Raw genomic sequence first — 26,678 nt, forward strand, 5'->3', positions numbered from 1 at the left:
CGTGACCGTGATCCTCCTCTTCTTCGGACCCCCTCTTTCGACCGTGAGGGGGTTGGCAAGAGTGATCGCGAAGGTGATCGTGGGCGGTCGCTCTCGCGTTGACTATGAAGGCTTTGTTCACCACAGCTGCTGCCATTTCGGCGCCTCGGGGGACGTGACCGTGATCCTCCTCTTCTTCGGACCCCCTCTTTCGACCGTGAGGGGGGTGGCAAGAGTGATCGCGAAGGTAATCGTGGGCGGTCGCTCTCACGTTGACTATGACGGCTTTTTTCACCACGGCTGCTGCCTTTTCGGCGCCTGGGGGGACGTGACCGTGATCCTCCTCTTCTTTTGACCCCCTCTGTCGACCGTGAGGGGTTTGGCAAGGGTCATTGCGAAGGTGATCGTGGGCGGTCGATCTCACGTTGACTATGACGGCTTTTTTCACCCCGGCTGCTGCCATTTCGACGCCTGGGGGGACGTGACCGTGATCCTGCTCTTCTTCGGACTACCTCTGTCGACCGTGAGGGGGGTGGCAAGGGTGATCGCGAAGGTGATCGTTGGCGGTCGATCTCACGTTGACTGTGACGGCTTTGTTCACCACGGCTGCCGAAGATCTTGGACTCCTCTTCTCCCAATATTGCCGCGTTACCGATGTGCATATTCCTTTGGACCACTACACAGGAGAACCCCGAGACTTTGCTTATGTACAATATCCTTTTTTCTTTCTCAAGAGCCTTATTTTGTCTTTGGTTTCTTTTAGTCTGAGTTTGTAAAGGGTTGGCACTAAAATGACCTTCTTGTCCTTTGATAACTAGGGTAAAAGAGTTGGTAAAAGAGCTAAAGTAAAAAGAAAACGTCAGGCAAATCGATAAAGATTTTGAAGCTCAAGCTAGCCCAACGTGGAAACGAAAGTTCGTAAACACAAAGCTTCACTAAAAAGATAGGAGTGCTCATAAAGGAAAGGGGTCGATTCAGCGAATGAGTTTAAAGATTTGAAGTGTCAAGCTGCTTCCGTTTTACAGAGTGGCTAAAAAGTCCTCGGGGAATAGTCAAAAGTGCGAGTAATACAGTCATGATCACAGCAAAAGAAAAGGAAAGAATCAAGTGTGTAGAGATTAGTGGGATCGGTTTCTCAAAGATTAAAGGCATTATGTAAGTACTATATTATGGAAAATTCACCGTGCTCTATTGAGTCATTTAATTCGTTGTGAGCCTTAACTTTACATTTTTATTTATTTATTCAAATAAATAAAAAAAAGGTAAAATGGTGGTCAATTTCAAAAGCAGAAATGCTTAAATTGGAGGATTTATAACCTTATTAAGGTTACTTAAGAGTACTGTAAATTCTCTATTAAGCTCCCAAGGGGGGCTTGTTTATTTCAAACACATTTGGGGAGGGGGGGGCCTTAATGGAGACGGGGGTTTATTTAATTCAACAAAGACAATAGTATCAGTTTTCCATAAAGAACTAGCACAAGTACGATCAATTTTTGGTTTGAGGCAAATGTTTTTGAAACCATTTTTAAGGCAAACAAGTGGATAGAGATCATTGCTGCTGACCATCCAGTTATGATGATGTTTAAAAAAGAAAAGACGCTTAAAGAACGGTTGTTTTGTAAGAAAACTAACTTTTCTTAATTTTTCTAAAAACTGCCAATTCTGCGGTTTTTCCCATATTCAGGCGCAGTTATCTCTGAAAATTGCTTGGTTACTCTAGTTTTCTCTGTGGATTTCAATAGCCCTTGGTATAATCAACTTATCTCATAAAGTCATTATCTGGGAGAAAATACTTCCCGTTAATGGGCACCGTGGAGATTAGTCAGTAACTGTAACTGTATCACAGTTTAAATATAACCAGGCACACCAAACTGTTATACCTGTGATAAAAGTAGAGATTAAAATAGGCTTTTTCATAGACTATAATTAAAACAATTATTTTATCGGCATCATTCTCGGAGCAAAAGAAGAAACAAAATTGAAAGGTAACATTTCAGCTTACTTCAACATTGAGATGATGATGATACCGTCATCATTTCTGCAGTCTTTTATGTGTAGTGTAAATATAGAAGATGTGAAGGTGTTTCCACAGAATTTCACCGAAAAAATAGTGTTTTCAGGATATCAAGGTCATTTTTCAAATTAAAAGTGAGAGTGCTACACACGCAAACTAAAAGGTTATTCTTGTAGATTGACAAGGTGATTCAATGTTTGGCAGTTTTGAAGATGTCCCAAAGAGGAAGTTTATAAATTAAACTTCTTAATTAGTAATACCTGAATGAGTTGATAAAGCAGGGGCATCAACCATCAAAAGAGATTGTCAGCAGGGTAAGCAATTATCAAGCTTTTGTTCCAGGCAAAGCTTGGTCGAAAAACAGTCAAGCCTTAACATACCATACATTTGAAGATATACGTGGTGCCGAGGATGCCAATCACTATCTAAACGGAGTGACGTTCAGTTCAATTCAGGTTCAGTTTGCAGAGGGACAAAGAAAAAGTAAGGCATAAGAATAAAAACGTGTAGATTGAAATATGACATGTACCCTAACTATATCACCACACAAATTTTCTGGTGTTAAAGAATACGATTACTCAACATGAACCTTTTTCTTCCTCTTAGCACCAGCACAGATGCGTGCCAAGGAAAGGAGAGAAGCCCATGGTTACAGCAGTAGTAATAGGAGAGATAACTACGATGAAGGGAACAGGTACATTCTGATTCTGTGCTTGATAGACCAATTTTGACATGTTAAAATTGATTAAGTTAGTATTATTTCTTATTTTTTGCAGTCGCCGCTCCCGCAGTCCCGGTTCAGGAGGGGGGGGGGGGGGGGAATAATTTATTAATTTATGTAAGAATTATCCTTTATTGTTCATGTAAATTAAACTGCGGAAATACACATTTTAAATGTAGATATGATCATGGCATCTGCCATTCACGGGTAAAGATGAGCTCAACAAACTGGGCTGCTCCCAATATAAGGGTGTTGTTAGCTAACTTGATAGAGCACTGCCGCGCTAATGCATAGACCATGGTTTCGAATCCAGCTGAAGACCCGAAATATTTTTATCGGGTTAATTTGCAATTGTATCTTCGTTTCAAATAATTCGGTGGATGTTTGTCCAAATAGATTAACCCTCCTTCACCATTTTATTTGTTAAATTGGCATTAGAGAATGAGTTTGGGATCGTTAACCTGATTTATTTGTAGTAGTTGTACATTTGAAAACGGTTTGTATTTCAGTAACACTGTTAAAAATGTCTCCTGTGAAAATACTAAGGCCTTCAAATAGTCCAATAAGGTTGACGAAGGCAGAATATGGTTTCGACTTCTTGATACCGGAACACCTTTTAGATCATTCTTGGAAAGCTAACTATTGTATTGTAGGACTTCTGCAGTTTAATTTGGTACTTCTCCTTTTCCTCAAAGATCGAATATTAATTTGTTCGTAAGGTTTTCAGTTAGGTCAACTTTTAGCGTCCATTTTCCCCCCGATCTTCATTCCACCAAAATATTTTAATTGCCCTTACTTAGTTTGTGTTATCGTATATCATCAATGCATCGAGAATCAATGGCCGCTATTGGAAATTACGACCTCCACTTCCACTTTCAGTTATATCTATCTGGTTTGATAATCAAAAAGGCGTTCACTTGCAAAACTACGGTAATTTCAATTGACGCCCGGTTGACAGAATTAACATTCAGGCAAACTCGCCCAATTTTAATTTATTAATTAATTTATTTATTTCATGTCGCGTTTTGTCTACCTCGTACCTTGATTTTCCTCCACAATTTGCCCGTCTTCCTTTCGTATTAACAAGGCGCGTTCTGTTCTTAGTTTGTCGGGTTTACCTGAGCTGATGTGAGGGATGTCTCGTTGTGAGTGCTGGTCATCACTGCTGAAGGTTGAGGCGAGGGGCAAATTTCCGATTTAAAGAGTTGAAGGGTAAAAAGCCTGAGACCAGTTGCGCTACTTACTCGACTGCTGTTGCCTGTGAAATATCACAGCCAGGAATGATGCGAGTGAATAAGTGTAAATTATGATGATGTTTAAACATTAACCTATTCATCATTAGGAAAAAAAATAGTTTGCAATGAGAGGCTAATCTATGCAATGTTTGTTTTTTAAGGCGTCGACGATCAAGGTGGCAAGGGTGATCGAGAAGGTGATCGTGGACGATTGCTCACACGTTGACTATGATGGCTTTTTTCACCACGGCTGCTACCATTTCGACGCCTTGGGGGACGTGACCGTGATCCTCCTCTTCTTCAGACCCCCTCTGTTGACCGTGAGGGGGGTGGCAAGGGTGATCGCGAAGGTGATCGTGGGCGGTCGCTCTCACGTTGACTATGACGGCTTTGTTCACCACAGCTGCTACCATTTCGGCGCCTTGAGGGACGTGACCGTGATCCTCCTCTTCTTCGGACCCCCTCTGTCGACCGTGAGGGGAGTGGCAAGAATGATCGCGAAGGTGATCGTGGGCGGTCGCTCTCGCGTTGACTATGACGGCTTTGTTCACCACGGCTGCTGTCATTTCGGCGCCTTGGGGGACGTGACCGTGATCCTCCTCTTCTTCGGACCCCCTCTGTCGACCGTGAGGGGAATGGCAAGAGTGATCGCGAAGGTGATCGTGGGCGGTCGGTCTCACGTTAACTATGACGGCTTTTTTCACCACGGCTGCTGCCATTTCGGCGCCTCGGGGGACGTGACCGTGATCCTCCTCCTCTTTGGACCCCCTCTGTCGACCGTGAGGGGTTTGGCAAGGGTCATTGCGAAGGTGATCGTGGGCGGTCGTTCTCACGTTGACTATGACGGCTTTGTTGACCACGGCTGCTGCTATTTCGACGCCTGGGGGGACGTGACCGTGATCCTGCTCTTTTTCGGACTTCCTCTGTCGACCGTGAGGGGGGTGGCAAGGGTGATCGCGAAGGTGATCGTTGGCGGTCGATCTCACGTTGACTGTGACGGCTTTGTTCACCACGGCTGCCGAAGATCTTGGACTCCTCTTCTCCCAATATTGCCGCGTTACCGACGTGCATATTCCTTTGGACTACTACACAGGAGAACCCCGAGACTTTGCTTATGTACAATATCCTTTTTTTTTTCTCAAGAGCCTTATTTTGTCTTTGGTTTCTTTTAGTCTGAGTTTGTAAAGGTTTGGCACTAAAATGACTTTCTTGTCTTTTGATAACCAGGGTAAAAGAGTCGGTAAAAGAGCTAAAGTAACAAGAAAACGTCAGGCAAATCGATAAAGATTTTGAAGCTCAAGCTAGCCCAACGTGGAAAGATAGGAATGCTCATAAAGGAAAGGCGTCGATTCAGCGAATGCGTTTACAGCTTTGAAGTGTCAAGCTGCTTCCGTTTTACAGAGTGGCTAAAAAAGTTCTCGGGGAATAGTCGAAAGTGCGAGTAATACAGTCATGATCACAGCAAAAGAAAAGGAAAGAATCAAGTGTGTAGAGATTAGTGGGATCGGTTTCTCAAAGATTAAACGCATTATGTAAGTAATATATTATGGAAAATTCACCCTGCTTTATTGAGTCATTTAATTCGTGGTGAGCCTTAACTTTACAGTTTTATTTATTTATTCAAATAAATAAAAAAGGTAAAATGGTGGTCAATTTCAAAAGCAGAAATGCTTAAATTGGAGGATTTATAACCTTCTTGAGGCAACTTAAGAGTACTGTAAATTCTCTATTAAGTTCCCAAGCGGGCTTGTTTATTTCAAACACATTTAATGAGGGGGGGAAGGCTTAATGGAGACGGGGGTTTATTTAATTCAACAAAGACAATAGTATCAGTTTTCCATAAAGAACTAGCACAAGTACGATCAATTTTCGGTTCGAGGCGAATGTTTTTGAAACCATTTTTGAGGCAAACGAGTGGATAGAGATCACTGCTGCTGACCACCCAGTTATGATGATGTTTAAAAAATAAAAAGACGCGTAAAGAAAGGTTGTTTTGTAAGAAAACTAACTTTTCCTAATTTTTTCTAAAAACTGCCAATTCTGTGTTTTTTCCCATATTCAGGCGCAGTTATCTCTGAAAATTGCTTGGTTACTCTAGTTTTTTCTGTGGATTTCAATAGCCCTTGGTATAATCAACTTATCTCATAAAGTCATTATCTGGGAGAAAATACTTCCCGTTAGTGGGCACCGTGGAGATTAGTCAGTAACTGTAACTGTATCACAGTTTAAATATAACCAGGCACACCAAACTGTTATACCTGTGATAAAAGTAGAGATTAAAATAGGCTTTTTCATAGACTATAATTAAAACAATTATTTTATTTACCAGCATTATTCTCGGAGCAAAAGAAGAAACAAAATTGAAAGGTGGTATTTCAGCTTACTTCAACATTGAGATAATGGTGATACCGTCATCAATTCTGCAGTCTTTTATGTGTAGTGTAAATATAGAAGATGTGAAGGTGTTTCCACAGAATTTCACCGAAAACATAATGTTTTCAGGATATCAAGGTCATTTTTCAAATTAAAAGTGAGAGTGCTACACACGCAAACTAAAAGGTTATTCTTGTAGATTGACAAGGTGATTCAATGTTTGGCAGTTTTGAAGATGTTCCAAAGAGGAAGTTTATAAATTAAACTTCTTAATTAGTAATACCTGAATGGGTTGATAAAGAAGGGGCATCAATCATCAAAATAGATTGTCAGCAGGGTAAGCAATTATCAAGCTTTCGTTCCAGGCAAAGCTTGGTCGAAAAATAGTCAAGCCTTAACATACCATACATTTGAAGATATACGTGGTGCCGAGGACGCCAATCACTATCTAAACGGAGTGACGTTCCACAGAAAAGAAATTCAGGTTCAGTTTGCAGAGGGACAAAGAAAAAGTAAGGCATAAGAATAAAAACGTGCAGGTTGAAATATGACATGTGCCCTAACTATATCACCACACAAATTTTCTGGTGTTGAAGAATACGATTACTCAACATGAACCTTTTTTTTCCTCTTAGCACCAGCACAGATGCGTGCCAAGGAAAGGAGAGAAGCCCATGGTTACAGCAGTAGTAATAGGAGAGATAACTACGATGAAGGGAACAGGTACATTCTGATTCTGTGCTTGATAGACCAATTTTGACATGTTAAAATTGATTAAGTTAGTATTATTTCTTATTTTTTGCAGTCGCCGCTCCCGCAGTCTCGGTTCAGGAGGGGGGGGGGGGGGGAGGGGGGGCAATAATTTATTAATTTATTTAAGAATTATCCTTTATTGTTCATGTAAATTAAACTGCGGAAATACACATTTTAAATGTAGATATGATCATCGCATCTGCCATTCACGGGTTAAGGTGAGCTCAACAAAATGGGCTGCCCCCAATATAAGGGTGTTGATAGCTAACTTGATAGAGCACTGACGAGCTAATGCAGAGACCATGGTTTCGAATCCAGCTGAAGACCCAAAAATTTTTATCGGGTTAATTCGGCAATTATATCTTCGTTTCAAAAAATTCGGTGGATGTTTGTCCAAATAGATTACTCCTCCTTTACCCTTTTATTTGTTAAATTGGTTTACGAGAATGAGTTTGGGATCGTTAAAGTGATTTATTTGTTGTACTTGTACATTTGAAAACGGTTTATATTTCAGTAACACTGTTAAATTTGTCTCCTGTGAAAATATTAAGGCCTTCAAATAGTCCAATAAGGTTGACGAAGGCGGAATATCGTTTCGACTTCTTGATACCGGAACACCTTTCAGATCATTCTTGGAAAGCTAACTATTATATTGTAGGACTTCTGCGTAAGAGGCTGATCTATGCAATGTTTGTTTTTTAAGGCGTCGACGATCCAGGTCACGTTCCCCCGCACCGTTGTGGTGAACAAAGTCGTGATAGTCAACGTGAGAGCGACCGCCCAAGATCACGTTCGCGATCACCCTTGCCAACCCCCTCACGGTCGACAGAGGGGGTTCGAAGAAGAGGAGGATCACGGTCACTTCCCCCCCCGGCGCCGAAATGGCAGCAGCCGTGGTCAACAAAGCCGTCATAGCTAAAGTGAGAGCGACCGCCCACGATCACCTTCGTGATCACCCTTGCCACCCCCCTCACGGTCGACAGAGGTAGTCCGAAGAAGAGGAGGATCACGATCACGTCCCCCGAGGCGCCGAAATGGCAGCAGCTGTGGTGAACAAAGCCTTCATAGTTAAAGTGAGAGCGACCGCCCACGATCACCTTCGCGACCACCCTTGCCACCCCCCTCACGGTCGACAGAGGTGGTCCGAAGAAGAGGAGGATCACGATCACGTCCCCCGAGGCGCCGAAATGGCAGCAGCTGTGGTCAACAAAGCCGTCATAGTCAACGTGAGAGCGACCGCCCACGATCACCTTCGCGATCACCCTTGCCACCCTCCTCACCGTCGACAGAGGGGGTCCGAAGAAGAGGAGGATCACGGTCACGTCCCCCGAGGCGCCGAAATGGCAGCAGCCGTGGTCAACAAAGCCTTCAAAGTCAACGTGAGAGCGACCGCCCACGATCACCTTCGCGACCACCCTTGCCACCCCCCTCACGGTCGACAGAGGGATTCCGAAGAAGAGGAGGATCACAGTCACGTCCCCCCAGACGCCGAAATGGCAGCAGCCGTGGTCAACAAAGCCGTCATAGTCAACTTGAGAACGACAGCCCACGATCACCTTCGCGATCATTCTTGCCATCCCCCTCACGGTCGACAGAGGGAACAAGAGGGGGATCACGATCAAGCTCGTCTTTCCTCCACGGATACCATCTTCCCCTCAGTCACGTTCTGCATCGTTTGCCATCCTTGCTGCTGAGCAGAGTGATAAAGAAGAAGAGCTGGCAATACAGAGCCGCTCAAGAAGCTAGAATTTAAACACTGTTAACTACTGCAGTAAAAATAATGAAAATAAAACAAATAATGAAACCAAGCTAAGGCTTATTTCACACATTATTCAGTCCTGAATAAGTTACGGTGATTTGTGTACATCATAACAACGCTTATTCCAGCCTATTTATGTAACATTATCTTCCGTTAATCTCAACTTTTCTAGATTGAACAATTAGAATAATTGGAGGAATTAAATTGGCCAAGAGAGACTCGTATCTTCGGTGCGATCAAAATAACTACTTCTTAAAACGATTTTCACTAAAGTGAAAGTCAAAATTATAATCAGCATAATAGGAACACTTAAAACCTATAGTGAAAATCAAAAATTGGAGTTTTAAAGGTTTCATTATTTGAAGCTCACCAGAACTGGAGTCAATTAAGGTTTCTATTACAACTCCCCTTTTGACAAAAAAAAAAGATTGTCAGAGTTAGGCTAGTTCTCCTACTTACAATTCCGACAATGTATATTAGATTGAAGCAAAGGAGTTGTAACAGCAGTAATGACCTAGGATGCTTTAGCTATATCAATGCTCAAGCTTCTGATTACAACTCTAATTCTGTCTACATTGCTAGTGCCAGCCTTTAACAACTTGACCTAATCTTTTTGAAGGCCGGTTTTCACTCGTGACAAAGTCAAGGTCATAATCAGAGTCGTAAGAGCACTTATCACCTAGTGAAAATCAAAAATCAGAGTCACAAGGGAAGTCATAACTAGAAACTTGATGGAATTGGAGTCATCACAACTTTCTGTTCTTCAGATTCTGCTTATGATGTAGAAAACCAGATTAAGCAGGGGTGGAAGGATAAACCACTTACCAGTCATTCTTGTTCCCATGCTTTATAGTTGTCACTAGAACGAAAGTGAAGGAGTCATAATTGGAGTAATTATACCCTGTTAGTGTTTTATCCAGATCAACACTCTACACTTTTGATTACAGTTCCGACTCTGTATCCTACTAGTAAACCAGCCTTTAATGACTTGGCAAACGTTTTAAACTATTTTTTACTCCACGGATATTATGTTTAAAAAATCTTGCCAAATCTTGGTCTATAAGGGTAAAAGAAAACTTCCATGAAAAAATTTCGACAATTTGGCTACACCTTGCGGAGCCTCCGCGTAGGCGAAGCGCGCGCGAGAGTGGAGCTCCATACTTAAAAGAAAATGGTAAACTATCCGTCACCGTACGTCCGTACGGACTCTTCGGGTAGGGGTAAGTAGCAACGAATTCCTCCCCCTCTCCCCTAGAGAGTTTTGTCCCCTATTGTTTCAAAAGGCTTTAGCAATGACTGACAAATCTCGTTCTATCTACTGAGCCAATGTTTGGGTGGATTTTAGCGGCCGGTAATTTGACTTTTGAGGAGGTTATGGGTGATTTAAGAAAAAATATCCTGTAGACTGATTTCGAGGGGAAAAAGCTTGCACGGATATACCTGGCAGAAATGATATCCTGCAATGGAAAAAATTTCCCTCATGACGTAAATAACGGCTGAAAAAAAAATCTTACACCGTTATATGTCAGGGAAAAAAATTTTAACTTCAGAGGTTTGGGAAAAATTTCTTGCCTAAATAAATCACCCATCCCCCCTCCCCCACAACAGTCAAATGGGCAGCCACATAGGGGGTGGGGAAAAATCCGGAATTTGACACCTTAGTAGATGTCATCCGTCAAAAAAATGGCTGGCGCGGGTTCATCATGTGCTGGCTTTCTGTCTTCTGTTGGCCGCAAAATTCGATGCCCCATACATAAATCTTTCTACGAATGTATGCCTGGTGTCCGCCACTGACGTCATGGAGCATTTTGCGTTTCCAGGTAACAAAGACTTTGCCGCCGATGACCAGGGCGCATTTCATGTATTATTTATGAAAGGCTTATTGTGTTTATTCATCGTCTGTGAAACAATGTTTACCATCGGTAAATCACGAACAATTTCCAATGCAAATGACACACAAGCACAACAAGTGGCTCCAAATCCTTACGAAGGGAGATTTTCCACCGAAATCCGAGAACACCGACTTGAAATTCAACGCGAGCAACGAAGAAGAAGACGGCAGCATCAAATAGAGGAACAGAAATAACATCACTCAATGAATTTCGAATATTAAAGTAATTTTAAGAGCAAATTGAAGTGATTTTGGATAATTAGCCGGTAACTAAACGCGTTTTGCTCTCAGACGAGTTTATACCGTATCGGCTTATGCACCTATCAATTTAATGCCGGCGGGGGGGAGGCAGGGCATAGGGTGGGGATTTGACTTTTTTCAAAAATTTGCAATCCAATTCCCTGCCCACGGGCAAATCATTCCAGTCAAATGCAACCAAATTTCCCCACCCCCGGCTGCACATTGCTGTCAATCCCAAGGCAGAACCTAAGACAGGCGCAATAAAAATATCTCCTAATAAAACTCTGCAATCTTTTATAATGAACGTTGCTGCATCACCAAAGATACATGTTCCTGTTACAGCTGCAATTATACGTTTTAACCATAATCCGTGTTACACTGCGTAGAATACATAAACCTTTAGGAGAAAGTCCACATTTTGTAAGTTTAAATATACCGTTCTTAGTAAAGGGTACAAAGACAGTCAGTTTTATAAGTTTACAGTGACTGTAGCGAATGAGCCATACACTAATCAATTGTACTTGCAAAAATCGACTTGGTTTCTCTTTACTTCCGTTTACTTTGATACCACAATATTTTAAGAGGTTCAATTAATAAAAAACACGCTAAAACGAACGAAAATTGAAGACAAAACAGTGAAATCCACTCAGCCTTCGCTTGTTCTCATTGGCCTCCATGACTTCCTGATCTTTTCAAACCGTACGCTGCATGGGTGAAGCGTGGAAGCGGGAAACATATGTTCGGTCTCAGTCTTTTTCGTCCGAGTCGGCAGTCAGATACCTCCACGTCGGGCGAAGAAAGATTCAAATATCCCCTCCCCTGGGAGAACAAGATCAGTCAAATGCCCTACCCCAGGGCCAACAAAGACAATCAAATCCCCACCCCATGCCATGCCCCCCCCCCCCCCCCTCCCGCCGGCTTTACATTGATAGGTGCATTAGTTGGGCTTCTGTCCTTTAAATGCGATCTATGACCCTCAGCGAATTTTGGTTGAGGACTTCTTCTTGCTGGTTATAAAACCTCCAGGAACTTACTTTAATAATGAATTGCTGCCTTCTTGCAGACTCTTCTTTCCCCGCTACCAGCGTTCTTTTGTGTGCTCCGCTGGATCCAATTCGTTCTGACAAACATTGCATTGAAAGTTGCGAAAAGCCGCTACATTTCGTAATACACAATGTACTTTTCTAGCCCGATTCCTTCAGCAACAACTTGAATAGAATTATGCTGGATTTTATGTAACTCGGCACGCGTCTTTGCAACCTTCAAGGAAGATTCCTTCAATGGACGACCGCACTTGAACTTTTTTCGTAGTACTGTACCTTCACTTTAGATTTCCTGTTTTAGGAAAACAAAAGAAAAACAGTGCGAGAAATACGACTAGAATACTAGACTACGAGTAGTCCCCCATTTTTCCTCAGGAACAGTAGAGCGAGCGAAACGCGAGCGGGCGTGAAAATCACCCCACGCGAGAAAAGGCGCTCTAATATCCCTGAGGAAAAATGGGGGACTACTTGTAGTCTACTAGAATACGTGCATCGCGGGCAGACTTATTTGACAGCTAGTCATTCACAGTTGCCTTTTTTTTGTTATTTTTTCCATTAGCAGGCGGGAAGGCGAAAACAGTGGCTTGCTTTCAGGAGTTCCCCTCCTCCCTCCTCCCTCGCGCGTGCTCTCGCGCCCGAATTCTCTTCCATGTGGCCTAGTGGTAAAGATATAGGCCGGCGTGAGCAGTGATGATATTGGGTATTTAGTACAGAAAGGATAACAAAATCTCGAAGAAGCGTTACCAAAGCTGTTTCGCATCATTAATATGGCTTCCCTACGTTTGTAGCCATTTCTCGACGGCTTTTCTCGGCGAACCGTCGTGAATCGCATCATCGTTATTATAAACATACCTGATTTGGATGAGTTTATGCTCTTGACCAATGATAGTTTTGGTAGTTTTGATTTTGATATCGAATCTGTACAACAAACATGATTGCATTGTGAGTAGTACTTAATATACTAGAGTCTATCCTTTTCCTGTAGTTTGTTCGAGGAGGAGGCGGGGGAGGGGGGTCATTTCTATTGCTGCGGGATTCGAACTTGCGACAATAGTGTCGAAGGTGCCGGGTTCGAATCCTACTAAGTTATTTATTCCTTCTTTCTTTTTTTTCCCGTTTTTTGTATTGATGTTTTCTATAAATATATAGCTAAATAACTGTTACTTAATAAAGTACAACAAACAGCAAGAAAAGTATTGTGTTTCCAGAGAAAATATCGTGCACCGTATATTAAATATAGGGATAAACGATCTGAATTTCTATTATTTCCTACAATTTACTGTGGGAAAACCAGAGTTGATAACCACTTGATCATTTTCTAAACAAGGTTCCCACGAGTTCTTTCTATAGACTGATAGTAATTATTCTAGTACTTTCCAACATGTAAATAGGACATTCAATGTTATTTTCGATTATTTTAAGTCTCACTGCCTAACTAATGCCAGTATCAACAGAATGTGCCGCAGCATTACTATCTTTTAGATACCCTAGTCTAAGGAAATAGTACCGCCTAGCAGGACATCCTAAACTATGTCAGCAGTTGCTTGCATGTATTACTACATGACATGCAGCTTGTTATTGTTACATTGTAACACATACCTTGCCCTCTGAAGGCTTTTTCCTACCAGCTGGGGACAGCTGAACAAAGATGTTGTTGTTGTTGTAATCACCTAAGAATGTCCACCCAGGGGTACACTCTATAGGGAGTACTCAGGTATGACAGTGATGGGGAAGTGCAAAACCCTCTTTGTGGTTTGACATTTGAAATCCAAGGATAACCGAACAGGAGTGGTTTTTATTCTTAAAAATTGTCTAGCCCTTTTGAATGGTATAAGCTAAGAAAATAGTACTACCCAGCAAACCGCCCTAAATTAGCTCAGCAAGCTTGTGTTTAATTTTTCATGGTTTATCTCATTTGAAAGTGTTTTGAAAGTTAATTTTTTATCTCGAATAATTTTTTGTTTTTCTTTTGTTTTGGGGTATGGTAATGAATGCTAATGACGTTGAAACAAATGGAAAACAAAAATTACCTGGGATAAAATAATTTCCTCGTTGGATTTTTTGTATTACTTGAGTATTAAGGAACACGATGAGTTTGGAGTTGCTTTCAAGCTTTATTTTCTCCACTCATCAACAATAACTGGTAGTACATGTGTCAGTGATTGGACCCAGGAGGGGTGAATTGAGTGACTAGTCACCCATTTTTAGAACAGTCTACCAAAAAATATAATATAATATCTAGAAATTATGCTCTCAAGGCAAATATGAGTAAACTACATGCAGAAGTGCTCTTTTGGTATCCTGGAAAAACAAGAGCAAACACCACTTCGAATTAGGGTTTTTGCAATATTTTTTCCTGCATTCGAAGTACAGTGAAAACTGTCATCTTTGCCAAGGATGTGAATTTGAGTAAATTGGTAAAAATGTTAAAGATTTGCACAAAGTCATGCTGCAAATATGGAGAAAATGTGTATCAAACCATTACATTTACTTGACTTTTGCGTATCATTACATATCCAGCAAATATGTGTATTTGCCCACACTTTACCCGACAGCGCAAATGTAATGCGAATTTAGAGCACCTTTCGCAAACATTAGTAAATCCGTTTTTTCGTCCAGTTATTGATGGTCTATAAAGCTTAGCTTTTTTTTATGAAAAAACAAAGGTTGGTTTTCAGTTGGGGTCTTAGAAAAAAAAGGTATAATTTCTTCTTAATTTGGTGGACTTTACTTTGAACAAGCGTCTTTTACAAATGCATAGGATAGGAGGTGATTAGCGCGTTTTCACACGGAAAGACGAAGTTGCATCGTTAAAGAAAAATGTTAGTTCATACAAATATGACTTTATACCGTTTGCGTCATTCACAAATAGAGGCGAAAGTTAAATGTTTCTTTAATTAACAATTATTTCATGCGTCACGTGCGTATGTCAAGATATCTGGCAAACGGGAAGTTTGGGGAGTGAAAGTTGCTCTAGTCGCAGACAGAATGGCAAAGTTCAAGTTAAGCACTGGTTAATACTAGCTACACTGCACGAAAAATTTGATTTACATGGTACATTTACTCGGTGTAAAGATGGTGCAAAAAAGTGCAAACTAGGGGGAAATTAAAAGCAAAGATGGTAAGATGGTACCGCATTTGCTCGCCAGTTTTCATGGGAGTGTAAATCTTAGGGCAAATGCGGTATTTACCATCTTTGCCCTTTATTTAACCTTAGTTTTCACTTTTTCGCACCAAATTTCCACTGAGTAAATTTTCCAATTTTTCGTGCAGGAATACAGAATTGACTTTGCATCGTCTGCGCCAATATTAGAGGCAAACGTCAGTGAAAGATAGCTTAGGGAGAAAGTGGAAATTAGCTCAGGGAAATATAATTGCTCCGCTGTTTTTAGTAAATCAACTACGAACAGGTTTTCCACCATAAATCACTGCGTGAAATAAGTAATTTAGTGGAATTTACAGGGCCACGATACTCCCATGAATGTTAATGGTCACGCAGATCATAACTATTAGTGGCCTTTTCTTGAAATGAGTATTCATCAATAGGTCCGTTAATTTGGTGTTGACGCAAATCTTGCAAAAGTTTTGATATTGACATGTGGCACTAATGTGGAAGTCTCTAATGTCTCATTCGGTTTATTCATAATTATGTTCATATTTTATTCGGAAAGAATCGATTTCTATATTTTATGGGTGTTTTTAATAAAACATTCATTCCACTCCCACTTCCTGGATATGCATGGGATAATTTTAGGGCCAACAAGACAAGTATATGCAAGTATCCAACGCGCGCTCTAGTGTAATAATTGTTGATTATTGTGTATTCAATTCAGTGCAACTTAAAATGCATCTATAATGATAGTATGATTATTGCCACTTCCTTCTGGTCAGGAATAATATTTGCATTTTCTTTATTTTAGGTACCACCTGAGAGAGCTTGAAGGGGCTACGTCTTTACTTACATAATAATTGGTAGAATATAAAGGACAAACAAAACCGCCAGAAGGTGCTTTCAAGCGAAAAGATCTGCCGAAGAACCAGTAAGCATGAACACAACAGCAAATGGATCAAGTCTCTGGAGCTGCTCTAGTCTGATAAATCCAGAAGCATTAAAAGTTCCAGCAACAGTTGCTTATAGTTTTATCCTTGTAGTCTCGCTGGTTGGAAATTCTCTCATCGTATTAATTGTTTACAAAACACCAACTTTAAGAAAACCGATAAATATGTTGATCGCAAATATGGCCATGTCTGACCTGCTCTATCCAATATTATTGTTCCCCGTTCGACTGGCAGAGTTGAACGTTGGCCGGTGGCTTATTGGTGGTACCCTTGGCCAGGCCTTGTGCAAGATATACCCTTTTCTTGCTGACATTTCCACGTTAGTGTCGATTCAGAGCTTGGTTCTGATAACAGTGGATCGATATGCAGCTGTTGTAGTTCCACTCCGTTCCCCCCTCATCAGTCGCAAGGTGTGTCGCTGTTTGATTGTTGGTACATGGGTACTTGCAGCGGCCTTTCATTGGCCATATTTGTTTAACTTCAATCTTGTTGAAGACCAAGAAGAAAAGAGGTGCATGAATCAGTGGGAGGTGATCTTCGGAGAGACAAGCTCATTTCGTATTCACCTCCTATCAGGTTTTATCTTTTTCTATTACATCCCTTTTGTCGTCTTGGTGATACTTTACTCCGTCATCCTGATCAAACTTAAAAGGCAAGTCCATCCTGGTGAACAGTCAGCCAGCGCTGAGGAACAGAGGCGGAGAAGAAACAGAAATGTGCTTAAAATGACCGTTGCTATTGTTGTAGCGTTTTTCATTTGCTGGATACCCTTTTCCATTCACTTAGCAACATTTTATTTTGTACCAAAAAACACTTTGGATTGTAAGTTTTGGGTATCATTTTATGTTGCCTTGTTTATGGCTTACACAAACTGTGCTATCAACCCGATTATCTGCCTTACCTTTAGCAGTAACTATCGCCAAGCTCTTAGGAGACTTGTGAATTGCTGTGATGCAGTGCAAGGTTAAGTGAAATCTATGTCTGCAGTGATCCAGACCTTCAGATAAGGGAAGGGGGCGGGGGGGGGGGGTTGGTCATCCAGACCCTGAGATAAGGGGAGGCACGGGCTCTTCGGGCCTCATTTTGGTCTAAAAATAAGGGAGGGGGGTCTCCTGGATCCGCCACTGGTCTGATCGAAGTGGTTCTTTAAAAAAGCGACCAATACAATCAACTCTCCCTAAGACGGACACTTTTGGGACCAGTACTATGTGTCTGTCTTAGAGAGAAGTCCGTCTTATAGAGAGTCAAATAAGGGGAGTAAAGAAAAGCAGGGACCAACTCTAGGTGTCCGTTTTACAGAGGTGTCCGTCTTATAGAGGTGTCCTTTAAGAGAGAATTGACTGTATTAATATCTTTAGTGTAAAAGTTAATAATACCGAAAATTAATGCAGCATGCAATTTCTCTTAGGACGGCTCTAATACCCACAAGAAATGGACAACACATGAAATGGAACATAAAATGAAATATGGTATTAATCTAATTCATTCATGGCTGTCAGCAAATAAAACTAACTTTGAATGTTAAGAAGACTAATTACATGCTAATAGGGAGTAAATTTAAGTTATCTCAAATAAAGAGAAAAAAATCTTTATTACAAAACCTCAATCAAAATCCTATTTACAATCAACCTGCTGTTACAAAAAATCTAATTAATTCATCAAAAACACTATCTACAATTCCATCCGTTACAAAAGAAACCCCTCGTCCTTCATTAGAGAACAAAAACAATCCTATATATAAAATAGGACAAATAAATAGTGATTTCACAGTCAAAGTTAATAATACACCGTTAGAAAGAGTAATTAAACATAAATCTCTTGGAGTTCAAATTGATGAATCTTTGCTGATGACACTAACATATATTTTTCACATAAAAACCTTATAATCTTGAACTGATCCTAAATCAAGAGCTGTATGCAGTGGCTGAGTGGATGAAATCTAATAGACTAGCTCTCAGTATTTTGAAAACTAATTTTGTTCTTTTTCATTCTAAGAGACTGAAACCATACAAGCCATTACAGTCAACTCTCTCTTAAAGGACACCTCTATAAGACGGATGGATGGATGGTGTGAACATCCAAGAAGTTTCCACGGTCAAATACCTAGGTGTTACTTTTGACTCAAACTTGACTAGGAAAAATCATGTTAATGAACTCTGCTTAAAACTATCGAAAACTGTAGGCATATTTTCCAAATTAAGGTACTATGTTAATGTTGATATACTTATCATGCTTTACTATTCTCTTACTTACCCCTTTCTTACTTTAGTCCGGTGACTTAGTGCAAAATTTTGGCGAGATCTCTACAGAGCGGACAAAAGCACCAAACTTTGCATGGTTGTAGCTTAGGACATGTCAGTCAATATTAGGATCGGTGCCCACAGCTATCTCTTCAGGATTTGCAGCAACCGCTCGCTGAAGTTCTTCAACAACATTCCATGATGGGTACCCTGTGCTGAAAATTGCAATTCCTTGTTTTTTGCGATTTTTGATGAAAATCACATAAAAAGGCAAATATATGGAAACTAGAAACTGTATTAATACTATTATTATTATTATTATTATTATTATTATTATTATTATTATTGAAACCAATGACTAAAACAATTCAACCTAATGAAATGGCATTAATGATATACTGGTGGGTGCCCTGTGCTAAAAATATCAGTTCCTTGTTTTTTGCCATTATTTTGATGAAAATCAAATTAAAGACATGAAAATGAAAAAACAAGAGATTGTATAATTTATTATTAAAACCAATGACAAAAACAAGTCAACTAAATGGAAAATTCAGGGAAGATGTTTTCAGACGCGCACTCAGTCCCAAATGGCCTTTTAAGATGGCGGCTTGAAGGTGTCTTCATGGACTGTAAGTATCCGCTAGAATAAATTGCCAGTTTTTTTTAGGGGAAATTGTGTACAATTTGAATCACGACAGGTTTAAGTAAAGTTTTAAGCTCTTCTTGGTAATAATTTTTCTTTTTGAAAGCCACATCTTCGCTTCACATTTTTTGCCGATTATTTAAGCAATAGACCACACTTTCTATGGGTTTACCGGCGTGATAACCCACGCGGGATGTTGGGAGAACACGAGGAAAGCTTGTAAATCACCAGCCGAAGGCGAGTGATTTACAAGCTTTTCGAGTGTTATCCCAACATCCCAAGTGGGTTATCACGCCGGTAAACCCAGAGAAAGTGTGGTCTATTATTGCTTTATAAAATAACTTTTAGTAGAATGGAGTCTTTTAGGTAAAAAATATGGTTTTAGTACCGTGATCAAGTCATGTCTTCTCTCTAAAGTCATCATAAGCCAATCATGACTCACGATTTAATAGCGCTGAACTTTCTCAAAACTCAGTTCAGTCAAACAACAAACAGCAGCACTTCAAAACACGAGTTTTTGTACTCATTACATGATAACTTATGAAAGCTGCTTTACAGGAAAAGTCAACACATATTCATGCGAACGTACAAGGAAAGAATACGTTCATGGTTAGTTTACTACAGAAGTAGAAATTAATTGAACATCAGACCGTACTCAGCTGTATTTTGTTGAGTCGATCCGTAAGAATTTCGTGCTTACAGACGCAACTGGCAGCTATTGTAATGGAGGACTTCATTCACTTTTTACAAGCCGCAGTGGTTTAAGATCTGTTTTCTGGACTTTATTATGATCAAAAAAAGCTGCGGTAACGACGTGGCTGCATTTGCAAAGTTGTCGCATGTAACTATATATGCACGTACAGCAACCGATGGAAATATGTCAGTGGTGGAGAAAGGTTTCTTTGCCGTAGCCACCTATTGGCGTTAATATTTGTCGATTTGTGAAGTCAGGTGGTGTTGAGGTAGGTTATGGCATCGATATCACCGAACAATTTGTGCAAATGTTGGAAAAAAACCAGCCCGAAACTCTGACATCTTTCATCATCGTTAGCAGCTTGTTTGCAACCTACAGCTACCGATCATAGTTGTACCATATCTTGATCAGAGGTCTCTTTTTGAAACAATTTCTTTCATTAAGGAATTTAATTTTGACATAAAATAAATCAAGAATGCTAAAACTATCCGTTTTGTTGCTGGTTGGCACATGGTTAAGTTTTCCCAGAGACTCTCTACGCCAGAAATTCACACAGTTGTTGTCTTTCTCTGCGATTTGGCATCGTCGTGAAATGTAACCTGCTTTCCAGCTTTGTACTTTACAACTTCTAAAGCTATGGTAGTAGCGAATAATAAAATGTGGAAACCAACGCTTTTAATATTAAGAAGGACTGGGTAAGTAACTTGTTCTGTTTTTAATCCTTTCTAAAATCGTTGTTTGCAGATCAATAGCCGGTTTTGTTTATGGCTCGTGGTCCGGATGCCTTTTTCTATGGGTTTACCGTAATAATAAACCATAGGTTTTTGACCAATCAAATCACGCGTACTATCTTAGTTATTTTTGCTGCCGGGCATCAGCCGGCAGCACACCATATTCTTGAGCGATTTGAGATTTTTGGTTCGATGGTTGGATGGTTCAGTGGTTCCATGGTTCAATCAGCAAGTGCTTAGCTGCCGCGCCTGTTTTTCTCTTCAGAGCAACCCACCATTTTGTTTTGTTCTCATGTGAGTTTAGGGTCTGTGCAGAGGTTGTAGTACATCGGATGTTTGCTGTCTTTTTAAACAGCCTAAACGGTAAGAACAGTTCAAGAACTATTATACGGGACATTTTTTCGTTTTTTTATTTTTTATGCTAGGTTTCAAGATTAGTTATAGCGAGTATCTTTTGTCACACAGATTGTTATCTCGGGAATCAGGATTGTAAGTTGTGATCGGCGTGTACTGTACGTCTACCTGACCCGTGAATAAACAAGTTTTGGCCTTTACGTTATTTGTTCGCAACTCTTCTCGTCATGTACACGATGATTCTTCGATGTAGAAACAGTCTATCTAGTCTATCAGCACTGCTGTTGTTAAAGTGAATTACAAAATCATGTTGAAACTTTGGCGAGTCAGTATCTGAATGTAAGCATATTTGTCATTGTGATCGTTTCATTTTTTCACTCTGAGTGCATCATAATTCTATGTTATTGACTTTAAGAAAAATATTCATATGTTCAACTGTTCTACATACTGTCTTTGTCCTATTCGCATCGCAACTCACGGCAGCACTTCCCTTCTCAATGAGAACTTCTAGTATAAAAATGACTATACTGAGTTTAGTTTCGTACTGGTTAAAATTAATAACAGTAAAAATGGCTTCTTTCTATAGCGCTCAAATCCTGAGCTCATGGTTCTTTGCAATGTAAAAGAGGGAAAAAAATTATATCTCGAGCATGAAATAACATATTTTTAAATTTATTTGCGATTCACAAAGAACAACAGAAAGAAACAAAAATCATGTTTTAAAATTATTTTGCCATTAAAGTTTATATATAATGATGATAAGTCATGCAAAAAACTGAATATACATTCTATAAGCATAGGTATATATAAAAGACGTTTTACAAAAATATTGACTTACTCTCTAAAAATTGCGTAAAAAGATATTAAAAACCGGCAATTTATTCTAGCAGATACTTACAGTCCATGAAAAGACAACTTCAAGCCACCATCTTGAAAGGCCATTTGGGACTGAGTACGCGTCTGAAAATATCTTCCCTGAATTTTCCATTTAGTTAACTTGTTTTTGTCTTTGGTTTTAATAATAATACAATTTCTTTTTCATTTTTATGTCTTTCATGTGATTTTCATCAAATTAAAATACTGGCAAAGAACAAGGAATTGATATATATATATTTTTTTTCGAATTAATATTTTTAGCACAGGGAACCCATTATGGTATATCATTATTGCTATATCATTAACTTGACTTGTTTTAGTCATTGGTTTCAACAATAATAGTATTAATACAGTTTCTTTTTCCATCTACTTGCCTTTTTATGTGATTTTCATCCAAAAATGGCAAAAAACAAGAGATTGCAATTTTCACCACAGGGCACCCATCATGGAAGGTTGTTGAAGAGCTTCAGCGAGCAGTTGCTGCAAATCCTGAAGAGGTAGCTGTGGGCACCGATCCTAATATTGACTAACATGCCCTAAGCTACAACCATGCAAAGTTTGGTGCTTTTGTCCGCTCTGTATAGATCCAAGCCTTTAGCCACCTGACTACTTATGGTATTCAAGTTTGGGGTCTCACATACCCAACCTACCTAAAACCAGTAACTACTTTGCAAAAACGAGTCGTCAGAATAATGACTTTTTGCGACCCTAGATCTCATTCTGAGCCATTGCTGAAGTCTCTCAGACTCCTAAAATTCTCTGATATAATTCATCTTGAAATACTCTCTTTTGTTTATCAGGGGTACCATAAACTAGTAAGCCCTTCTTGTTTTGTTAATTATTTTAACCCAGTATCTTCAATTCATTCATATAATACACGTCAATCACAGATTGATAATCTGTTTGTTAAATCTGTTCATACCACTTAATACGGCATTCGTTCTCTCAGTTACACTGGTCCAAAACGTTGGAATTCTTTATCTATTGATGTTAAGAAAATCAAGCCATTTTCCAGTTTTCCTCTATATATCTAGAATTTTGTGATTGATGGTTATAATACTATTATTGATTCCTAATGTTTTACGTTTACATGTATATTATCTTAACTACTAACTATTTAATTTACTAATGAAGTAACACTTTTTATCGAAAACAACTATTTTGTATCTATATTCCTTCTACTCATATTCTTGTTTGGGTCACCTACTCGGTTAGTTCCACGAACTATTTAGATGTCCCAAACTCTGCACCTACAATTGAAATTCTCTTTCCCTTCACAATCTCTCGATTTTTTATTTTAAAGCACTAATTTGTATTAATTATAATTATTATGTGTGAGTTTAGGGACTGGTCAAAAAGTATAGGCGGGGGTGGGCCGGAGCAGAGAGGGGGTGGGTCATAAGGTTTTGAGCCTTGTCGAAGGGGTGGGTGGTGCAATTTTCAGCTACCTTTAGGGGGTGGGTCACCCTATTTTATTACATAGATAGGCTTTTTTTTGGCTCTAACGAGCATGTCCTTTAATGATTTTCCTTTTTTGTAAGGAAATGATTGGTGGTTCCTTAAAAATTTATTGAAGTTATGGTTGGTTTTGTATAAGATTCCATTTTTATTATTCAAGCTTCCTTTATAGTAGACATTGAGGGTTGGTATTGTGTCACAAATGGCAATATTTCTTTTTCCTCCTTGTATGTTTTGTTTTAGGGGTTTAGACTCGTTTTTGTGAATTTTATTTTTGAAAGTAGGTCTTCTATCAAAGTTTGTGGGTAGCCTCTGTCCATCAAGCGTTTTTTGTTTTAAAATTTTCCTCAAAGGTTGTTTCTGAGGAGTTTTTTCGTAGGATTCTCAAGGCTTTTCCTTTGACAAATCCTTTTTTAACACTTGGAGGGTGACACGAGGTGAAATGTGTGTGCAAGAAGGTTTCCGTTTGTTTAAAATGTGTCCTTGCATCAAGGATAGATATTTTCTTGAATCTTGTGCCTTTGTATACAACCGTGTCTAAAAACGCTGCATCTCAGTGTCAAATGTTTCGGCCGTGAATTTAATAGTTGGGTGATGTAAGTTTGCTTGTTCAATGAAGGCTTCGATGTCTGGTTTACTCATGTCCCATAGGGAAAAGATATCGTGTATGTAGCACTTCCAAACTGTTGTTCTAAAGACAGTTTTGTTGTTGTTTCAATATATGTCATGAAAATATTGGCAAAGGAATCAAAACTGCTATCTTTGTGCCCATTGCAGTTCCATGGTTTTGTAGGTAGTGCTTTCCATCGAAATGGAAGAAATTTTCTTTGAGGATTAATCTAAGAATTTCCGGCAAGTAGTGTGTAGGAATGGGTTATCTTTGTAGAAATTTTCATATGCTTTGTGACAGACAATTTCAATATACCCTCGTTTTGCTGTATATTTGTGTCAAGACTCATAACGTCCATCGAAACAAGAAATGTTCGGTTTTTCACATTTGTCTTTTCAGTGAAAGGTATGATTTCTGTGATTTTGATATTGGTTGTAGCAGTGTATCAACAAATTTTGTCAAGCACAGAACAAGGTTAGGCCATCCTCTTTTTCTTTCTCCGTTTACCGTCATGCGACCGACCCAAATATTTGGCATTTTCAAAACAAAAAAAAGTAACGACGTAGTTACACCATTTTTCACTTGAAATAATCCTTTTAATCTGAAAAATGAGCACAGTAACAGCATAGAGAAAAACAGGAACAAAAACATGAACATTTTTCACAGTATATTGTACATTTTGTTAATCCAAATATGTGAATGTTAACTTTTAACGTCGTCCTGGGGTACCAGGGCCTACTATTCAGAGACTTCTTGTGATTTTTTTTTAGGTTTTTTTTTTTTCAATCCGACCGACCGACCCAATATCAGGAAACGCGTTCGATGGTAAACGAAGAAAAAAAAGGGGATGGCCTTAGAGAAAACCAAACATCCGTGTTTTAACTAGGGAGTGGGTCAGTCCTTTTTGTGACGGAGGGAGGGGGTGGGTCATGTATTTTTTATCAACCACATTTCCAAATGCTCCGACCCACCCCCTATACTTTTTGACCAGTCCCTTAAATACAAATTGACTTGACTTGATTGACTTGAACTGGCGCCCACACATTAATACCATTTCAAAGACAATATCCGCTGGTCTTGCTACCTTAAAGCGTGTAAGTCACTTTATACCATTTGATACTAAAGTGAACATGTACAAGACACTGGTAATGCCATATTTTAATTACTGTAGTGCTGTATGGGTTATTATTATATGCATACTGAGAAATACTCACCAAAAAGCTATGTCGTAAATTTTCGTACGCAAATTAGTTCTAGCCAATCAGAGGAGCGAACGATGGTTTTCACACGTGAAAAAAATGATACGTCCAATCAGAATCGCGAACGATGTTTTTTCAAGTGTGAGAAAAATGATACGTCCAATCAGAAGCCACAGAGGTGTGCGAGTTTCGCGCCAAAATTCCCGCCTTTTATTGCAGCTTGCAGCGCCGCTTCGCACACATTCAACGAGGCAAGTTTTACTCAAAGAGTTTTTTTCGCTAAAAAAGTGAAAAACATTTCGGAAATGGAGTGGAATAGTTTCGTTTGTTTCACTGTCGATAAAGAAAACGGTAGAGAGCACGCGAAACAACAGCGGAAAGGGATAAACAGAACGAGACGTAAGCTTTCGTTGTGCTTGTTGTCGGAGCTACTTTGCCTTTTATTTAAGCTTGAGCTTATATTGAAACCGGCCATTTTACTTAAATTCACTCATTTTCAATTGTGCATTGAAAACAAACAGTTAAGATTACTTATAGTTCTTGGATTACCTCATATCCTCACCGTCATTTATGTTTTTAACAAACATTTTTACTAAACAGCTGATACTTCGTTTTCGTTGTCATTTTGCAATAAGTGTGTAGCGGCAAATTTTAGCATTTTTGAAAGATTTAAAATAAAAGGCCGCTAAAATGATGAATGTCTCAGTATGTATATAATAAACACAATACCACATGGAAAGTGCTTTGGACGGTATTTACGCACTCGTTATTTTTGTATCAGAAATCGAACGAGTGAGCGCAGCGAACGAGTAAGATTTCTGATACGTCAACAACTCGTGCGTAAATACCGTACGCCAGCACTTTCCATGAAGTATTCTCTATATTTCAATAAGGGTCTAGCAGACAAATTTCAAAAGAATCAGAATAGGGCTGCTGGAATTCTCACCTTTTCTACCTATGAGGTTTGCTCAATTGTTTTGTTGGATGAGTTTGGCTGGGAAAGGTTAGAATATGTAAGACTTAAACAGTTGGCTTTGACAATGTATAAAATCTATAATGATCTTTCCCTGTCATATTTGAAGTGGATCTTCACCAAATATACACTCCCACAATCGTAGAGCCTACACTACAGAGGATCTGTTGCGTGGAACAAGATTCCTTCAGAGATTAGAAACCTGCCTAGTTTAAATGTTTTCAAAACTTCATTTCATGGGAAAGATTATCTTAATACACTATGAACTATGACTCATTGTAACTCTTATCATTATAATATAAGTTTTTGTATTTTTAACTTTATAGTCAAGTAGTTTCTTAAAGTATTTTAGTATAATTTTACACACGATTCCTAGGAAGACCATATAAAATGATACGATTTCGTGTAAAAATAAAGATTGATGATGATGATGATGATGATGATGATGATGCAGTTTGGGGGGGGGGGGTGGTGGGGGGACGGGGGGAATAAGGTGCATTATGGGAGATGTGCAAGTGGCGAATAAGAGATTAACCGAGCGCCGGTAAACTGTTTGAAATGCGGGTTACCCTGAACTCGAAACCGAGTATGAAATTCAGTAGCTAGCTTTCTCGCTTCTCTTTTTGAGGAAAAATGTTAAGAGTGTTTTTTTTTTTGTTTCAGCAATAGCTTTTTCTGTGGAATGCCTTATTTACCTGTATCGTTTATATGCTGAGTCTATTGTCACTACATGGCGAAGTGATCTGCCACTAATAATGTTTTTTTTCTTGTTATTCAGTGAAAACGTGCCGGCGTAAGGAAATGGCGCCATTATTTAATTTTACTTGCAAACA

At 39.5% G+C, this 26,678-nt stretch overlaps 1 protein-coding gene across 1 annotated transcript in view; it reads left to right on the forward strand.

Moving 5' to 3' along the window:
- Positions 1 to 26,678, forward strand: part of LOC140945430 (uncharacterized) — a 106,440-nt gene that overhangs the window by 68,009 nt on the left and 11,753 nt on the right. Inside the window, exons 16-17 of the mRNA XM_073394455.1 lie at positions 2,342 to 2,356; positions 18,942 to 18,963. Coding sequence (XP_073250556.1) covers positions 2,342 to 2,356; positions 18,942 to 18,963 — 37 coding nt within the window. The remainder of the gene's footprint in view (positions 1 to 2,341; positions 2,357 to 18,941; positions 18,964 to 26,678) is intronic.

Source organism: Porites lutea, chromosome 8, assembly GCF_958299795.1.
Source record: "Porites lutea chromosome 8, jaPorLute2.1, whole genome shotgun sequence".
Classification (NCBI taxonomy): domain Eukaryota; kingdom Metazoa; phylum Cnidaria; class Anthozoa; order Scleractinia; family Poritidae; genus Porites; species Porites lutea.